Source organism: Macaca thibetana, chromosome 3 (assembly GCF_024542745.1).
Source record: "Macaca thibetana thibetana isolate TM-01 chromosome 3, ASM2454274v1, whole genome shotgun sequence".
NCBI lineage: Eukaryota > Metazoa > Chordata > Mammalia > Primates > Cercopithecidae > Macaca > Macaca thibetana.
Window position 1 is genome coordinate 15371572 of NC_065580.1, and position 15497 is coordinate 15387068.

At 55.1% G+C, this 15497-nt stretch overlaps 1 protein-coding gene and 1 long non-coding RNA gene across 4 annotated transcripts; one reads left to right on the top strand and one right to left on the bottom strand.

Annotated features, from left to right (window-relative positions):
• Window positions 1-17: 17 nt before the first annotated feature.
• On the bottom strand, window positions 18-10378 carry ZYX (zyxin). Of its 3 annotated transcripts, none has more exons than XM_050784937.1 (10): window positions 10035-10378; window positions 9665-9884; window positions 8999-9198; window positions 8763-8855; window positions 8126-8647; window positions 2751-2871; window positions 2469-2638; window positions 2202-2380; window positions 1182-1302; window positions 18-565 (listed from the first exon to the last, which is right to left on the bottom strand). In XM_050784937.1, the coding sequence occupies exons 1-10, from the start codon at window positions 10197-10199 to the stop codon at window positions 461-463; spliced, it is 1896 nt and encodes a 631-aa protein (XP_050640894.1). In that variant the 5' UTR covers window positions 10200-10378; the 3' UTR covers window positions 18-460. The 3 variants fall into 3 exon arrangements, with proteins under 3 accessions (XP_050640894.1, XP_050640893.1, XP_050640895.1); XM_050784936.1 differs by having other exon boundaries at window positions 9665-9887; window positions 10035-10376; XM_050784938.1 differs by having other exon boundaries at window positions 10030-10124.
• LOC126951058 (uncharacterized) lies at window positions 9195-12244 on the top strand. The gene is made up of 3 exons (XR_007724348.1): window positions 9195-9527; window positions 10962-11131; window positions 11307-12244. It is a non-coding gene; the product is annotated as an uncharacterized LOC126951058 (long non-coding RNA).
• The last annotated feature ends 3253 nt before the right edge of the window (window positions 12245-15497 follow it).

Below are 15497 nucleotides of genomic sequence, written 5' to 3' on the forward strand. Positions count from 1 at the left end.
GAGCTGACTACTGAGAATTCTGGAAAACAAGGTTTTTTTTTTTTTTTATTTGTAGCTATAGCTACAACCTGGCAGCACGGGGGAGGGTGGGAATGTCCTGGAGGGTCAGGGCATCTCCCAAGCCTCCGCAAGCAGAGTACAAAGGCTGCTCCGGGGGCTGGCCGAGAGCGTGGGTGCAGCAGTGAAAGCAGCAGCACTAAACCTGGTGCCCCGCTCAGGTGGGGTGTCTGGAGGACGGTGGGCAATCCCTGCAGGATGGGCGAGGACTAGACCCCAGGGTGGGGACCCTGCATCCCTAGGCCATCTTGGGCCCTGGGTCAGGGCACCTGGGATGCTAGAGTGGGGTCGGGAATGGGAGGGGCTAAACATCAAAACAATAACTGAGGTGAGGGCAGGTGGTCTCAGTGTGGGTGGTCCACGATGGGGCGTGGACTGCGGTTTGAAGAGGGCCTGTCCTCACTCAGCTCTGGGCTCTAGCAGTGTGGCACTTCCGACAGAGCACGTGACCGTCCAGGGGGAAGCAGCCATTGTCATCTGCCTCAATCGACAGGGGCTTCCCGCAGTCCTGGGAAGAAGGAAGGGTGAGGGGCACTGGACCAGAAGGCCCCTGCTCTGCTCCACCCTACCCCACCCCGTGCAGCTCCATCGTGGAATTAGAAAGATGCTTCATGGCTCACAGCTGGTGTCATCGCATTTTCCAGCCACACCCAACTCCCCATCCCTATCCTGCTTCCAGTCACCCACTAGCACCTTCCTGCAGGAGGGCAAGCAGTGGGTAGAACTGCTTCCAAGGTGTTTGCTCCCCTGCCCACCACTGCCCTAATAAAAGAGAGGTTTGGGGGCCTCTTCCATCCTGGCTCACCTCCATTCGAAGACTTCTTCTCTCAACTCCTGTCTCCCCATCCCCTACCACAGTAAAACACCATGCCCTTCCCTCCTATTGGCTTGTCCTGTTTCTTGGCTTATCCGTGACTCAAAGTGACCTCAGAAGTCCCACAGCCCTGTTTCCTGCAGCGGCAGGAAGGATTCAGGCAGGGCAGATGGGCTGCCACCATGAGCCACCCTCAAAATCACAGCCCTGTTTCCTGAATGCTGGCGCTTTCCACCACCCAGTTAGTAAGCAGCATCTCCCGCCACCTCCTGGTCGGAACCAGCCCAAGGAGCCCAGAGGGATGGCTGACCTCACACTTGTAACACTTCATGTGGAAGTTCTTGTCCAGGGCAACCACTCGCACGGTCTCATCTCGGCCAGGCTCAGGCATGATGGGCTCAGAGCAGACGGAGCACCTCGGGGCGTACTGCCTGAAGGGGGAGAAAGGGCCAGCAGTTAGCCAGGGCTTTCATCCCCTGTGTGCACACACAGAAGCCAGGCTGTGCAGCCAGGAGGCAGACTTCTCTGCCCTGCATCTCTAGGTGGAGGAAGCTCACCAGAAGGGCCTAAGACTGAGCCACCATGACTGGCCCTCATCAAAGGGAGTTTCCTGCCTCCCCAGTCACTCTCCCAAAGCAAGATATCCTCCCACACGCCTGCCACGGTGTTCTCTCCCACTAGATCCTTACTGTCCCATTCACACCGCAGCTCCTGCAGAAAGCCAGCCCTGAGGTACCCCTCCCATCCGATCCTGCTTCCCTGACCCTCACCTTCCCCCAATCCGCCCACCCCAACGCATGTTGCCTCTGCCCTGACTGCCTGGCACTGTGGAGGGATGTGAAGTTGTGGCCACCCCAGGTGGAATCCTAAAAGTGTCTGCCCAAACACTGACCCCCACTGGAGGTGAGGGTCAGATTCTGCACTGTTCCCACAGCTGCACTGAGGTTCTGTGGGTCAGCCTGGAAAAGGAGTCACCTTCTAAACACTGTTTCTGAGGAGAAACCAGATTTCCAAACAGCTGATCTCCAGAAGAACTTTTAGAACCCAGCCTGTGTGAAATGAAGTCACTCCAGCGCACTTCACGAAATGCTGACATAGACACACAATAAGCTTCAGTGATCAAGGGCGAGGGAGGGACCAGCCAGCAGCAGGACTCGATGTCCAGGCCTAAGGCCCCTGGACAGCTACATCCAGATGACTTGGTCCCTGCTGTCTACACACAGGACATGGGACCAGAAAGCAACACCAAGGGTTTGGGGCTGTCCTGATGCTAGGGTGACTACCAGACCAAGCGCGGCAGAAGCCCAGAAGGCAGATGGCAGGTCCTCACTTGTGGTAGTCGGGGACACAGTGGGGCCGGTTGGCCTGGTCCACAATGAAGGAGGTGCCCTCCAGGGGGCGGGCACAGACCACGCAGGTGAAGCAGTGCGGGTGATAGGCCTTGCCCGTGGCCCTCAGCATGCGGTCGGTGATGGGCTCCCCGCAGGTGTTGCACTTCTCCAGGGTGTCCTGAGGAGGCAGCAGGAGGAGGTTGGCAGGGAACCGGCACCCCACAGCCAGCTTCCAGGGCCTGACCGCCCAGCACAGCCCAACTCACAGTGTAGCAGCTCTCGCAGTACGGCGCCCCCTCCAGGCTGTAGAACTGCTGGCCCTGGAGCTGCTGCGCACACTGGTGGCAGGTGAAGCAGGCGATGTGGAACAGCTGCCCCAGAGCGCGGACAGCCGGCTGCGCCCGGGCCAGGGGTTGATGGCATCGACCGCAGAGTTCTGGGAAAGCCGGAGAAGACAGCAGTAAATAGAAGGAAGTATGTAGGGCTGTGAGGGATCAGCCCGCTCGGATAGGGGGCAGGGTGGGGCTGTCCCGGTGGGGTGGGCTCACCGTTGACGGCCACGTTCTGCCTCTGAGGATGCTCCATGTCCTGCATTAGCTGCTGGGTCAGCTGCTCCAACTCCTCCACCTCCTTCAGAGTCAGGGGCCCTGGGGCCCCAGGGGAGCGCACCTGCAATCCCAACACTTTCTTCACACTCTCGGGGGTTGCTGCCTCCACCCCCCCAGGCCAGCCTACCCGGCTTCTTCCGATGAGGACTTAGCTCCCAGCTCATGTCCCAGATGCTCAGGCTTGACCCTTAAAGCTTCTCCCTTGTCCCCCTACCCCCGCCATCCCCAGCACCACACAAATAACAGGGGAAGAGGACCTAAGCCTGGATCTCGTACAGCAAGACATTTCCGCCCGCTTTGCCCAAACCCCCTGAGCAGTCACAGACAGGCCAGAATGACTGAGCAGACGGAGGCCACGCACACAGCAGCTCGGGTCACTGAAGCACCAGACACTCCAGGGCCACGCATCAACTCCACAGAGCATGCTCGGACATCACCCCCATGGGACAGGGGCACGCAACAGCGTGCACACACGCGCACACACACCTACCCGGCCTGCCTGCTGCTGAGCAGCCCCTGTCAGCGTGGGGATACAACACAGGCAGGAATTGCAGGTTAAACCCACTGAGCTGTCTGCAAGAACCCAGCCCCACCCCCACACAGAGACCCTGTCCCTCGAGTGAGGGACTTCTGGACTACCTTACTCAGGTCCCTCCCCAGCAGCCTCAGAGAAGGTCCAAAGGCCGTCCCCTAGGCCAGTCCAACCTTTCCATTTAGGGGATCCTGGGGACTGGGGTGGGGAGTGGATGAAGGACAGCGCCGCCAGTAACCCTGAGAGGTAACCCTGAGAACTCCAGGAGGGGCTGTCTGACCTGCACCAGGACTGCCAGGAGACACGCCCACAGGAGCAAGTGCACTGGGTGGGTCTTTTCTATGTCTGGAAAAGCCTACCCAGGACCATGTCCCCATCACCGAGTGTGCTACCTGCGGATGCCTTCATTCCCGTAACACCTGGAACCTCCAAAGCTCCCCTGCTACCTCCTTCCATAGCCCCTCTCCCCTCAGCCCTGGCTTCACTGCCCCTCACCCTGACCCCTATCTGTACCCAGAGTTGCATCCTTTCTGCCCAGTGAAGCATGCGTCCATAGAAGTCCAACTCCCCAGATCTTAGCCATTTTCCCTTAAGAGCCTGCCATCTCTTAACTGACTCGTTCCCTGGAACACTCACTTCAACTTTGTCTCCTCCAGTCTTCCCTTCCTGGCATCTCGGGGACAGAGTGAAGGGCCTCGTCAGTCCTTGCTCTCCAGTGCCATTCTAAATGCCCGGCTCCTCCTTCAGAAGCACAGAATCCTCATGTGCATCACCTCCCATGGGTATCCCCGTTCATCAGGACCCTCTATCCAGAACTGTCCCCTCTGCCAGCCTGCACCAATGCCACCGCTTCAAACCAACCTTCCCTCCAACTCAGTCATCATCCATCATGGGACATCCTTGACCTCAGATTTACCTCCAAGTCCCCTGCCAGCCATGATCTGCCTCTCCTCTTCCCCATCCACACCTACTACGCGAACCCAGAAAAGCCTTAGTTCCCCCACCCGCAACCCACCCCTGGACTTTGTCCACCATGCCCCAGCCTGGTCCCCTGACCATGTACTCCTACAAGGTTCACTGTCCCTCCGGGCACCTGCAGCCACCCGCAGCTATCCAGCCCAGTCTCCACCCCAAGTCACACCACCACCCGCTTCCTGTTTCTGCTTCCAAGCTGCAAAAAGCAGTGGAGAGGTCGCTGAACACTGCAGAGTGAGCTCACAACACTGCAGCGCCCGCACGACCTCCAGCCCGGCTTCCCCACAACAGCTGTTCCAGACCTCTCCATCTTCTTAGCCACGACCTGCTTCACCCACTTGCTGGCACCATGACCTCACCTCCCACATGGCTGAGGACATGGAAGCCAGCCAGCTTAAGCTCCCTCATCGTCCTTCCTATCCACACTGCAGCCACTCTGTCCTTGCTGTCTGGGATGCCTCTAGGGGGAGGGGACATCACCAAGATCTCTTCCAAGGACCGAAGCAGGCTGACCCTGCTTTCCCACAACAGTCACCCTCCATCACCTGCTTCCCCAGGTTACACACGTACTCGAGCCCTTCTCCCCTAACTTGCAAAAACCACATACACTACACCACAGACTGATACACCCTCACACATACATACCCACACACCACTCACATGCACACATACATACACCACACACCACTCACACATATACCACACACATTCACACTCACACATATACCATACCACACACACAAACACCACTCACATGCACACTCACATTCAGATATACCACACCAAGCCAGGCACGGTGGCTCACGCCTGTAATCCCAACACTTCAGGAGGCCAAGATGGGCAGATCACTTGAGGTCAGGAGTTTAAAACCAGCCTGGCCAACATGGTGAAACCCCGTCTCTACTAAAAATACAAAAATTAGCCAGGTGTAGTGGCACGTGCCTGTAATCCCAGCTACTTGGGAGGCTGAGACAGGAGAATCGCTTGAGCCTGGGAGGTGGAGGCTGCAGTGAGCATGGGTGACAGCCTGCACTCCGTCTCAAAAAAAAAAAAAAAGGATATACCACACCACACATACCACTCACACTCACATGTATACACGTACACCACTTGTGTGTATATGTGTGAAAGTATGTATGTGCTCATTCGCTTGTGCATATTCACACATATATATACAATGAATGTATGTGCTCATTCGCTTATGCATACTTTCACACATATATACACAATGACACACTATACACATCACACTGACACACCACTCACACATGCACACACCTTTGCTCACACATGCACACATATACTCATATACATACTTTCACACAATCACACCACACTCATGCCACTCATACATTCATGCTCACACATGCACATATACTCACATACACATACACCATACCCACACCCACACACTAACACACACACCATTCACACACATGCGCCACTCATATATTCACATATGCATATACACACACACACACACATCACACTCACATCACTGATACACAGTCCTTCCCTTAGTCCTTTTCCCTGCCAATCTTTAAGACCAGGCTATACCAGTAGCCCCACTTCTCACCACCCACTCTCTCCTCAACTCCTCACATTGTGTTCCCACTACAGGGCACAAACAGGCCATCCCAAGACCGGTGACGATTTCGCAACAGTCTAATCTCTAGCCTTGAGTCCTCACTCCCTCAAATACCCCGCTGAAGGGCTCAGCTCTCTTCTCCAAGTGCACCCTGACTCTCCTCCTGACTCTTCTTCCCACACCTCCCAGTCCCTGCTGTCTGTACTCCCTGGGAAGCTCCTCAGCTCCGACCCTGACCCTCCAGCGTCACAGTGTCACTGTGTCCCACTACCATGCTAGACATCTCTGGCCCTGTCCTGAAACCTGGCCCTGAATTTCTAACTGAATGACGGCCCCAGCTGAAAGTTCTCCTGGGACCTGTTGCTCAATACGCTGACAGCTGGACCCCTCCTCTTCCCGTCCAAACCATTTCCGCTTCTGGACTTCTCTATTTTGTCAGCAATCTTGTCATCCGCCCACACCCCCAATCTCCAAATCGCCCTGGAGACTTTGTTTTTCCTCTTCCCCTCACCCTTGTCTTCCAGTTGCTTATCCCTGGCAAAGTCCTGGAGGCTGTGCCTTCCCAACAGCTCTGGCACACAGCTCTCACATGCAGGGCTTAATATTCATTGCAGCTAATATTACTATTGCCCAAAAGTGAACTCAACCCATCACTGACTTCCCTCGAATACACATCTCTGCTGGTGAAACTTTCCAGAAAGCTTCCAAAAACACTGCTTTCACCAGCCCTCCTGACCCACCCTGCACCTACTCAAAAATCATGAATGTGGCCGGGCGCGGTGGCTCAAGCCTGTAATCCCAGCACTTTGGGAGGCCGAGACGGGCGGATCACGAGGTCAGGAGATCGAGACCATCCTGGCTAACACAGTGAAACCCCGTCTCTACTAAAAATACAAAAACTTAGCCGGGCGAGGTGGCAGGCGCCTGTAGTCCCAGCTACTCGGGAGGCTGAGGCAGGAGAATGGCGTGAACCCGGGAGGCGGAGCTTGCAGTGAGCTGAGATCCGGCCACTGCACTCCAGCCTGGGTGACAGAGCGAGACTCCGTCTCAAAAAAAAAAAAAAAAAAAAAAAAAATCATGAATGCCTCTCCAGTGCTCAAGAGCTCCTTGGGTGAGCCACTTCACCTCCTACGCCCTCCAGCCCCGCTTGCCTCTCCAAGTACAGCTCCATCATTTTCCTACAGGAACCTTCCACTTTCTGCTCTCCAAACATCCCTCTCCTCTCCGGATTCTTACGTCCTGCCCATCCTTCGAAGCCTCTCCTAATTTGTCAGGCCCCAAGTGGACTTCCTGGTCTGAGTGCCTGTGACTCGCAGGATTCTGCAAAGCTCACTGGTCCTTGGCATTTCTTCCTATGCTGTGTCTGAGTGTAAGTAGACATCCACACTATCAGTGGACTCTATGGATGCTTGGACCAGCATCATCATCACCAGAAACTGGAAGGTCTTATTTCCTGAACTAGAAGGCAAGAACCATTTTGTAATTACAGCTTTTGTATTTTGAGCATTCATGTGCTAGATACAGAACCCAACACTCTCTAGGTTATTAGTTCACCTAATCTTTACAACCACTGTATGGAGTAGATAATGTTAAAGATCGAGAAACTGAGGCTCAGGGTTCACCTAACTTGCCCAGTCTAAGGGCTTGGGAGAAGCTCGAACCAGGAATTCCATTCCAGGTCCATCTGACACCTGAAGGCTGAGCTTCTTGCAGAGATCTCGTCCTTCCCATGTCCTACCCTCCTGAGCACAGAGCACAGTGCCTGGCACGTGGTAGATGCTGGCTCAGCCAATGTTTACTGGGGCTGACTCTTATCTCCAAGCCCTCAGGCAGAAAGAGTGCTCAGAGGAGCAGGGAGATTAACTCAAGACCCAAGAATGGGAAAAACCAAGGTGGGACTGGTGATCTCATCCCTCCCTTTAACTTTCTGGAGTAAAGGCGCAAGGAAAGGTCCACCAGATCCTCCTAATTCAGAGCCTGTGCTCTCTGTGCCCTCCCAGCGAGGCCCCACCCAGCCCCACACCCAGCCAGGCCTCTCCTCCAGAAGAGCATTTTCTTACCACTGTTCCACCAGGCTAACCTCAGAGGATGAAACTTCCTATCCCGCCACCCCCGTGTCCACCCTGACTCTCCAATCACCTTCATGCTTCTGTTCTGGCTCCTGACTCAGCCCCGCCCCAGCACCCGGGTCCCAAGCCTTGTCCTATCACCATCCCTTACCTGGTTTTGGTTCTGAGCCGGTGCGGGCACTGGGTGCTGCTTCTCCTGCACTCGGGGCTTCTCCCTCTGCTGAGCATAGGTGAAGCTGGGAGGTTGAGGGGAGCCTGTGCCAGCGGAAAGAGCTTCGGGATGCCCCAATTTTTGATTTGGCTGTGACCCAGATCCACCTGGGGCTCCAGGACTGAACTTGGAAGCCACGGGAGTAAACTTAGGAGTCACTGGAGAAAACTTAGGGGCTGGAGCTGGCGATGAGGCTGGGGGACCTCGGGGCTGGGTGTTAGCCAAAGACACAGGCTGGGGCTGGGACTGGACATGGAGTTGGACCTGAGGCTTGGGCTGGGGCTGGGGCTGAACATGGAACTGTGTCTGGCTCTGAGCTGGAGCCGGAACCTGGGGCAGAGGCTGGGAGCTGGAAGGGGCCTTCCAAGGAGGCAGGGGTGCTGTGCCCCCAGCTGCAGGCTTAGTACTGGACTTGGAAATGAATGGAGTGGCCACTGGTGGGGGGACATATCCAGATGACACCTGCAAGGGGTGGGAGAGGGAAGAGAGATGCAGACAGGAGGACACCATCCTCCATAGCTCTATCCCCTGTCTCTCTGGCCCTGGGCCCTGCTTTTCCTACTTTGCGGTCCCTTACCCGAGCTTTGAAAGGATCATTCTTGGTCATGTCATCCAGCAGTGAGGACAGAGAGTCGATCTCCAAATCAATACTGCTCACCTTCTCCCTGGGCTAGAGGGTCAGAGGTCAGAGCACCTATTCCATGCCTCCATTCCCCCCACCCCCAAGGCAGAGGTGCAGGGGAGGTAAGAAAGGGCCCTCTTCTCCTCGCCTTGGGGGTGTCCGGTACAGCCGCCCCTCCCAGGCCTCCATACCTGCGGTGGGGACGGTATGGGGGCCTCAGGCCCTCCCTCCTCTTCCAGAGGAGGCGGCGGGGAAGGGAAGATCTCCTCCTCCAGAGGCGCAGGGGGAAATGATTCCTCGATCGGCGGAGGGGGCGGCGGGAAGGCACCTCCCAGAGCACCCTCCGCATCGTCGCCATCCCCGGCGAGGGGAGGTGGAGGCAGGGGAAAGTCTGGGGTAGGAAGGAGAAAGACGTCGCCCGGGGTCCCTCTGCCCCTCACCCAAGCTCCCCTCGGTTTACCGCTCTAACCCCTAACTCAAGAATTCTCTCGAGGGTCCCAGAGCGTGTGGGGACGCAAAGGCGGGGCGCAGGGCGCCCTGGGAGTACCAGGTCAGGAAAGGCCGGGGGCACGGCCGAGGAGTGGTGCAGCTCCCGTTACACTTCGGAAAACGGACCCGGAGGGGAAGATTCGTGCCCCACATTCCCGCCTCCCACCCCCAAGCGGGGGACTTGGAACGGTCCCAGGAGCTCTGGCTCCCAGCCACGAGCTCCACGATGAGGTAAGAACATCTGCTCGGGACAGGGTGGCTGCGCCCAGCCCCCTAGGCAACAACCTTTCCAGACATCCCCAGATTCCCGAAACAGTGCCCCCCCTCCGGCGCCCGCTGGGGTCCAGCCCCCAAGCCCCGCCGCATACCTTCCGGGGGCGGCGGGGGAATCTCGCCCACCCGGCCCATCTGTGCGCGCTGGGCCCCGGGTGCCGGGGGAGGCTCGCTGTCCCCGGGCCGGAAGGGATTCACTTTGGGTTTTGGGGCCACCACAGGGCCGAACTTCTTCTGGGGGGCGTAAAAAGCCGGAGCCGAGACCGAAACGGAGATCGCGGGAGACGGGCGGGGGGCCGCCATGGCCGGGCCGGGCTGCTGGGGTGGGTCGCCGGGTTACGCAGCGCAGAGCCCGGCTCAGGAGCCCCGGGCGGTCCCAGCTCCCCTTGGCGACCCCCATGCGCCCCCTCCCGGCGCCCCGCGCCCCCTCCCCGTGGGGCCGCCCTGCCGCTCCCCGCACCTCACCGCGGGCCGGAGCGTGCGCGCCGCGTCTCGGGTGGCCTCCTCGGCGCCGGGTCCACGGACTCTGCGTCCCAGTCCGGAGCAGCCTCCAGCCGGGCGGGGAGGGACACACGGAAGGAGGAGGGAGGGAGGAGGGAGGGGGCGGGGAGAGAGCGGCGCCCAGACCATACAAGGAGCGGCCCGGAGAGGGGGCGGGGAGAGCGGGGAAGGGCGGACCAGGCAGGAAACTCCCCCAGGAAGGGGCCCTGATCCTGCCTCAGGCCAGAGGCTCCGCCGAGGTCCGCCCGCCGCCACCCCACTCCACTCACTGCCGCCCCCGCCGCCCCGGCCCGGCTCAGACCCCCGCTCCCTGAGCACAGGCCTCTGATGTCATTTCCTGACCTGCCCTCCCCCCATGCCCGACCCGCGGGTGCCCGAGATCTGACTCACCGTCCCCCTCCGGGCTTAGCCGGCGGAGGTGGGGCGGGTGCCGCAGAGGTAGCCACGCAGCCCCTGTGCGCCTCCGGCCCGGCCCAGCGACCTCCTCTCCGGCCTGCAGTTACCCGGTCCCCTCCCGCCACCACCCGCTACCCGACCACCTCCGAGTCCGCCTGGGGTGGCCGAACGTATGGAGCTGGGCTCCAGGGTGCACAAGGATGGGGGATGAGGAGCGGGGCGTTCTCCCTCCCAGCACCCCCCAGCTGACTCTGTGCTCGGAGGGGGTGTGTGAGCTGGAACCTCCAGCATTCTCGGGGATACGAACTTCCAACGCTGGGCAGCCTCTTAAGGCTTCTAGGAATTCGCATCCTCCGCGCCCCCGCCATAGGATCGGTTGCGAGAGGGACCGTTCGGGCCCGCGGGGCCGGGAATGGAGGTGGGAGGGCGGGGCCGAGGCGGCGGCCGCCTGCGGACTGGGGACCCGGGAGGACGGACGCGGACGCGGGCTGCTAGTCTTTTACAGCTCTTCAGCGCCCACCACTACCCACTCCTCTAGAAGACCCCGGGCGACGGTGGGGCTCTTGGGCATTCTGAGACTGCGCTTGGTGGAGCCCCCTACTGGCCCGACCAGATTTCTCAGCCTGCGACTCAGCCCCAGGCTACGCGAAAGAGGCCGGACCCGGGTAATTCTTCTAGTTCTTCTTCTTCTTCTTCTTCTTTTTTAATTGCGCTGGGAAACTTACCCAATCTCGGCCCCAGTTCTTTCCCACTCACTATCTGCAAACTAAGGAGTCATGGCCTTTCGCCCGCTAGTCCAATATGCATCCCTAGGCGCTTCATTTTATCTCCTCTTGTCAGCTTTTACTGCCTCCTGAGGCCTTCCTCTTGTTCACCCTGAGTGTCCAGTCCCTCCAAATCTGACTACACTCTACTGGCAAGGAACACCTGGGCCATGTTTTAGAGATCATCCGAAGACTAACACCAAAAGTTTATGAAGAGAAAGCAGAGGCCGAGCTGGAGATGGACCCGGGTCACACCCAGGTAGAGGCAGGATCTAAACTGAAACTGGTGTCAAATCTTTTTGCCTTGAAGCAACACTGGGCAGGATAGAGCAGAGTGAGGTCCGAGTGTGAAGATCCAGCCTGATGCCCAAACTGACGCCTCTTCATTCTCCTCCGCTCCGTCTGTAAAAGTCAAGGGTTAATCCATCTACTTTATTGCATTATATGGAGAAATAAATGAAATGTCATAGCTGTATGCTGTATATGACTCAGTATTATTATTCAAATTCCAGTTCTGCCCAGAATGAAAATTCTGACCCGGTTACACTAAGGCGTTTTCCCCCATATGTCCCTTTCTGGGTTGCCAGGCACATCTCTCAGGGGCCTTGGTATTTGTAATGTCCTCTCTTTCCTTCAACCTTATTAAGTCCTTAATTATACCTAAGACGACATCCTAATCACCTTGGCAAACCCCACTGATCTTTTTCTCTGGCATCTCATTGTCTTTGTCACCACCAGTATTTCTCACAGCCACAGGCATGTGTGGCCATGTATGATGGGAAGTAGACAGCGCACACCTCTCTGACACGCTCAAGCCAGTCCTGGGCCTGTCTCTGAAGACCTGTTAGAAATTTGATACTGGATTTCCTGTGCATGTTGGAGATTGTGTCTTGGGCTTCACAGACCAAAAGTCTCATCACAAATCCTTCAAACTATGGCCCCTTTGGGGGAAAAAAAGATAGTTAAGAAGATGATTTCCAGATAACTTCATAGGAATAAAAGCCATCTATCCTCTAAATGTCTCCTTAAGTAATGTGTGTGTGCAAAATAGAGTATGTGTAATTGTTAGGCAGCTGAACCTATTTATAAATCAGAAATAGAAGAGTGCGTAGGCAGGCATAGTTTTACTGACAACTAAGAGCATTCAGGATGCAGAATATTCAAACAAAGACTTTTAAGCCAGCCATTCTAAATACAAGTAGAGACACCCAGAGTATCCCAGAAGAACAGAATCACTGCCCAAGATGTCTCAAGAGGAGCAGCAGAGTCAATGCTCTTAAAATGAAGACAATAAGCTGGGCACAGTGGCTCATGCCTGTAATCCCAGCACTTTGGGAGGCCAAGGCAGGCAGATCACTTGAGGTCGGAAGTTTGAGACCAGCCTGACCAACATGGTAAAACCCCATCTCTATTAAAAATACAAAAATTAGCCTGGCGAGGTGGCGGGAGCCTGTAGTCCCAGCTACTGGAGAGGCTGAGGCAGGAGAATCACTTGAACCCAGGAGGCGGAGGTTGCAGTGAGCCAAGATCACGCTACTGCACTCCAGCCTGGGCAACAGAGTGAGACTCTGTCTCAAAAAAAAAAAAAAAAAAAAATGCAGGAAATGAACAAGAGTGGTCTTAATGACTGAGCATTTTTCTTAAGTAAGCAATTCTAATTGATATCCTTAGGCAGTATGTGCGAAGTACAGCAAATAAGTTCCTGATTAAAGAATGTCCAACAGCTTAAGACCAGGGCAGGGAGACAGTGAGAAAATGGCCACTGCCCTTTACTACCTAAAACATCTCCACGCACCTCCAAGGATTTATAACCATCAGGAACCAGCAAGTTTTCTTCAAGAGTGCACAGCATAAAGTACCAAGTTAAGAGCGGTCATGGAAGGAAAAGGAAAAGACAGTGTCACGACAAAAAAATGATTTCTAAAATGGAAAGAGAAATGCAACCAGGAGGTTCTTTCCATATGCCAACTGCAGATGGATAGAGGTTCCCTCATAGGCCAGGCACCACGTGAAGCATTCTGAAAACAGCAACAATAGCAGCACCCTAATAATAACATCAACAACTATAATAGCAGCACACGCTGAGAGAATGCTTAGAATATTGTTTGAGGTGCAGTGCTAAGCACTGTAAATATATTAGCCCTGGCCAGGTACAGTGGCTCATGCCTGTAATCCCAGCACTTCGGGAGGCCGAGGTGGGTAGATCACCTGAGGTCAGGAGTTCGAGACCAGCCTTGCCGATATATAGTGAAACCCCATCTCTACTAAAAATACAAAAATTAGCCGGGTGTGGTGACGTGTGCCTGTAGTCTCAGCTACTCAGGAGGCTAAGATGGGAGAATCACTTGAAACTGTGACGTGGAGTTTGCAGTGAGCCAAAATAGCACCACTGCACTCCAGCCTGGGTGACAGATAGAGACTCTGTATCAAAAAACAAACAAACAAACAAATATATATATATATATTAGCCCCATCTAATCATCACTATAAACCTGTGAGGAATATACATCATTACCCCATTTTTAATTTAAGGAAACAGGCTAACTGGATGTTGGATTTTTCACTCTCTAAACTGCAAAAATTTTTTGCAACACAAATATTAAGAATCTCCTGCCCCATCCTTGCTTCTATCCTTGTATCCCATCACTTCTCCTCAGGCCTTCCTACCTCGCCCATCAACAGCCCCTTTCAAGTCTGCCTTCACCCCAACACCCCTACTTTATACCTGTGGGCCACCATTTTCTCTTTCTGTCTCATGACACCATCAAATTCTGTCTGTCTGTGTATCTGTCTATCTGCACGTGAACACATACACACATTTTGTATATGCAAGCCATATGTATACGTGAAGACTTCAAGAATTGTTAACAGTACAGTCAGGTTCAGTGGCTCACGCCTGTAATCTCACCACCTTGGGAGGCTGAGGTGGGCGGATCACTTGAGGCTGGGAGTTCAAGACCAGCCATGGCCAACATGGAGAAACCCTGTCTCTAGAAAAAATACAAACATAAGCTGGGTTGGTGGTGTGCGCCTGTAATCCCAGCTACGAGAATTGCTTGAACCAGGAGGCAGAGGTTGCAGTGAGCCGAGATCGTGCCACTGCACTCCATCCTGGGCGAAGGAATGAGACTGTGTGTCAAAAAAAATAAATAAATAACAAAGAATTGTTAACCGTAGTTAATGTTAGGGAGTAGATTGAGGAGGACAGAAGGCTTTTATACTGTTGTATTTTGTCCCTGTGAACATGTATTACTTTATAATCTGAAAAAAAAAAAAAGAGAGAAATGAAAGAGCCATTGTATCTTTTTCCTGATATCGGAGCACCTGCCTTGCACTGAGTACTGTGTGCACTCGGCCTGCGGCTTCCCACTTGCTACCAGATTTACTGCCCCCCTCATCCCACTGGCCTGCGTGCTAGTACAAAAGAATCTCTCCCTGGAGGGACTGCAGACCCGGTGGGTGATGAACCATGGATGGGTTGGGCGGGCATCAGGATGAGATTAGGGTGAAGCACACAGCAAGACCCAGAGATCTTTGCAGCCAAGGCCAAGGTTGAGCAGCCTCCTGCCCTGTCCAAGGGCCACTCCCCCAAGAGAGGGGTGGGAGTGACAACCACAAATGCCTAGTATTCCTTCTTTCTTCAGGGTCAGCCCAGGAGGCTGACATCAGAGCATCATCCCCTATACACTTTCCCTCCCATTCCCAACCTCAGTTCAGCCAACATTTACCAATTAACTTCTATATTCCAGGCACTCTGGATATCAATAAAAATAAACTCAGTTCTTGCCCTCAAGAAACTCTCCATCTGGGGGGGTGGGAAATACTTAAGTAGATAGTTTTAGTATAATAAGTGTTATGGTTAGAAAAAAAAATGTTCTAATCACCCGCCCAATAGAGCTGGCTTGGTGTGGTTACTAATTACAGAACCTGGATGGCCTTCTCACCGTGTAACCTCATTATTATCCCACCAGATCAGAAGCAGCAGTGAAGAGTCCAGGACCACAGAACGAGAATCAACGTAAGGCATCCAGGGAGCAGAGGTCAGAGAAGCAGAAGGCAGGAGTCCCCTCATCCCAAGGGCTGGGCCAGCAAGCGTCAGCAGCCAGAAATGTGTGGTGGGTGGAAGGGGCAGAGCGAAGCAGATGGTCAGATGGCGAGGAGTCAGCAACCAAGGGAGCCGAGAAGGGCGGACAGGAAAAAAGACCCAAGGCACCAACAGCAGCACAGCCAGGTTGCTGGCACCGAGGCAGCCGCTAGTGGAGCATCA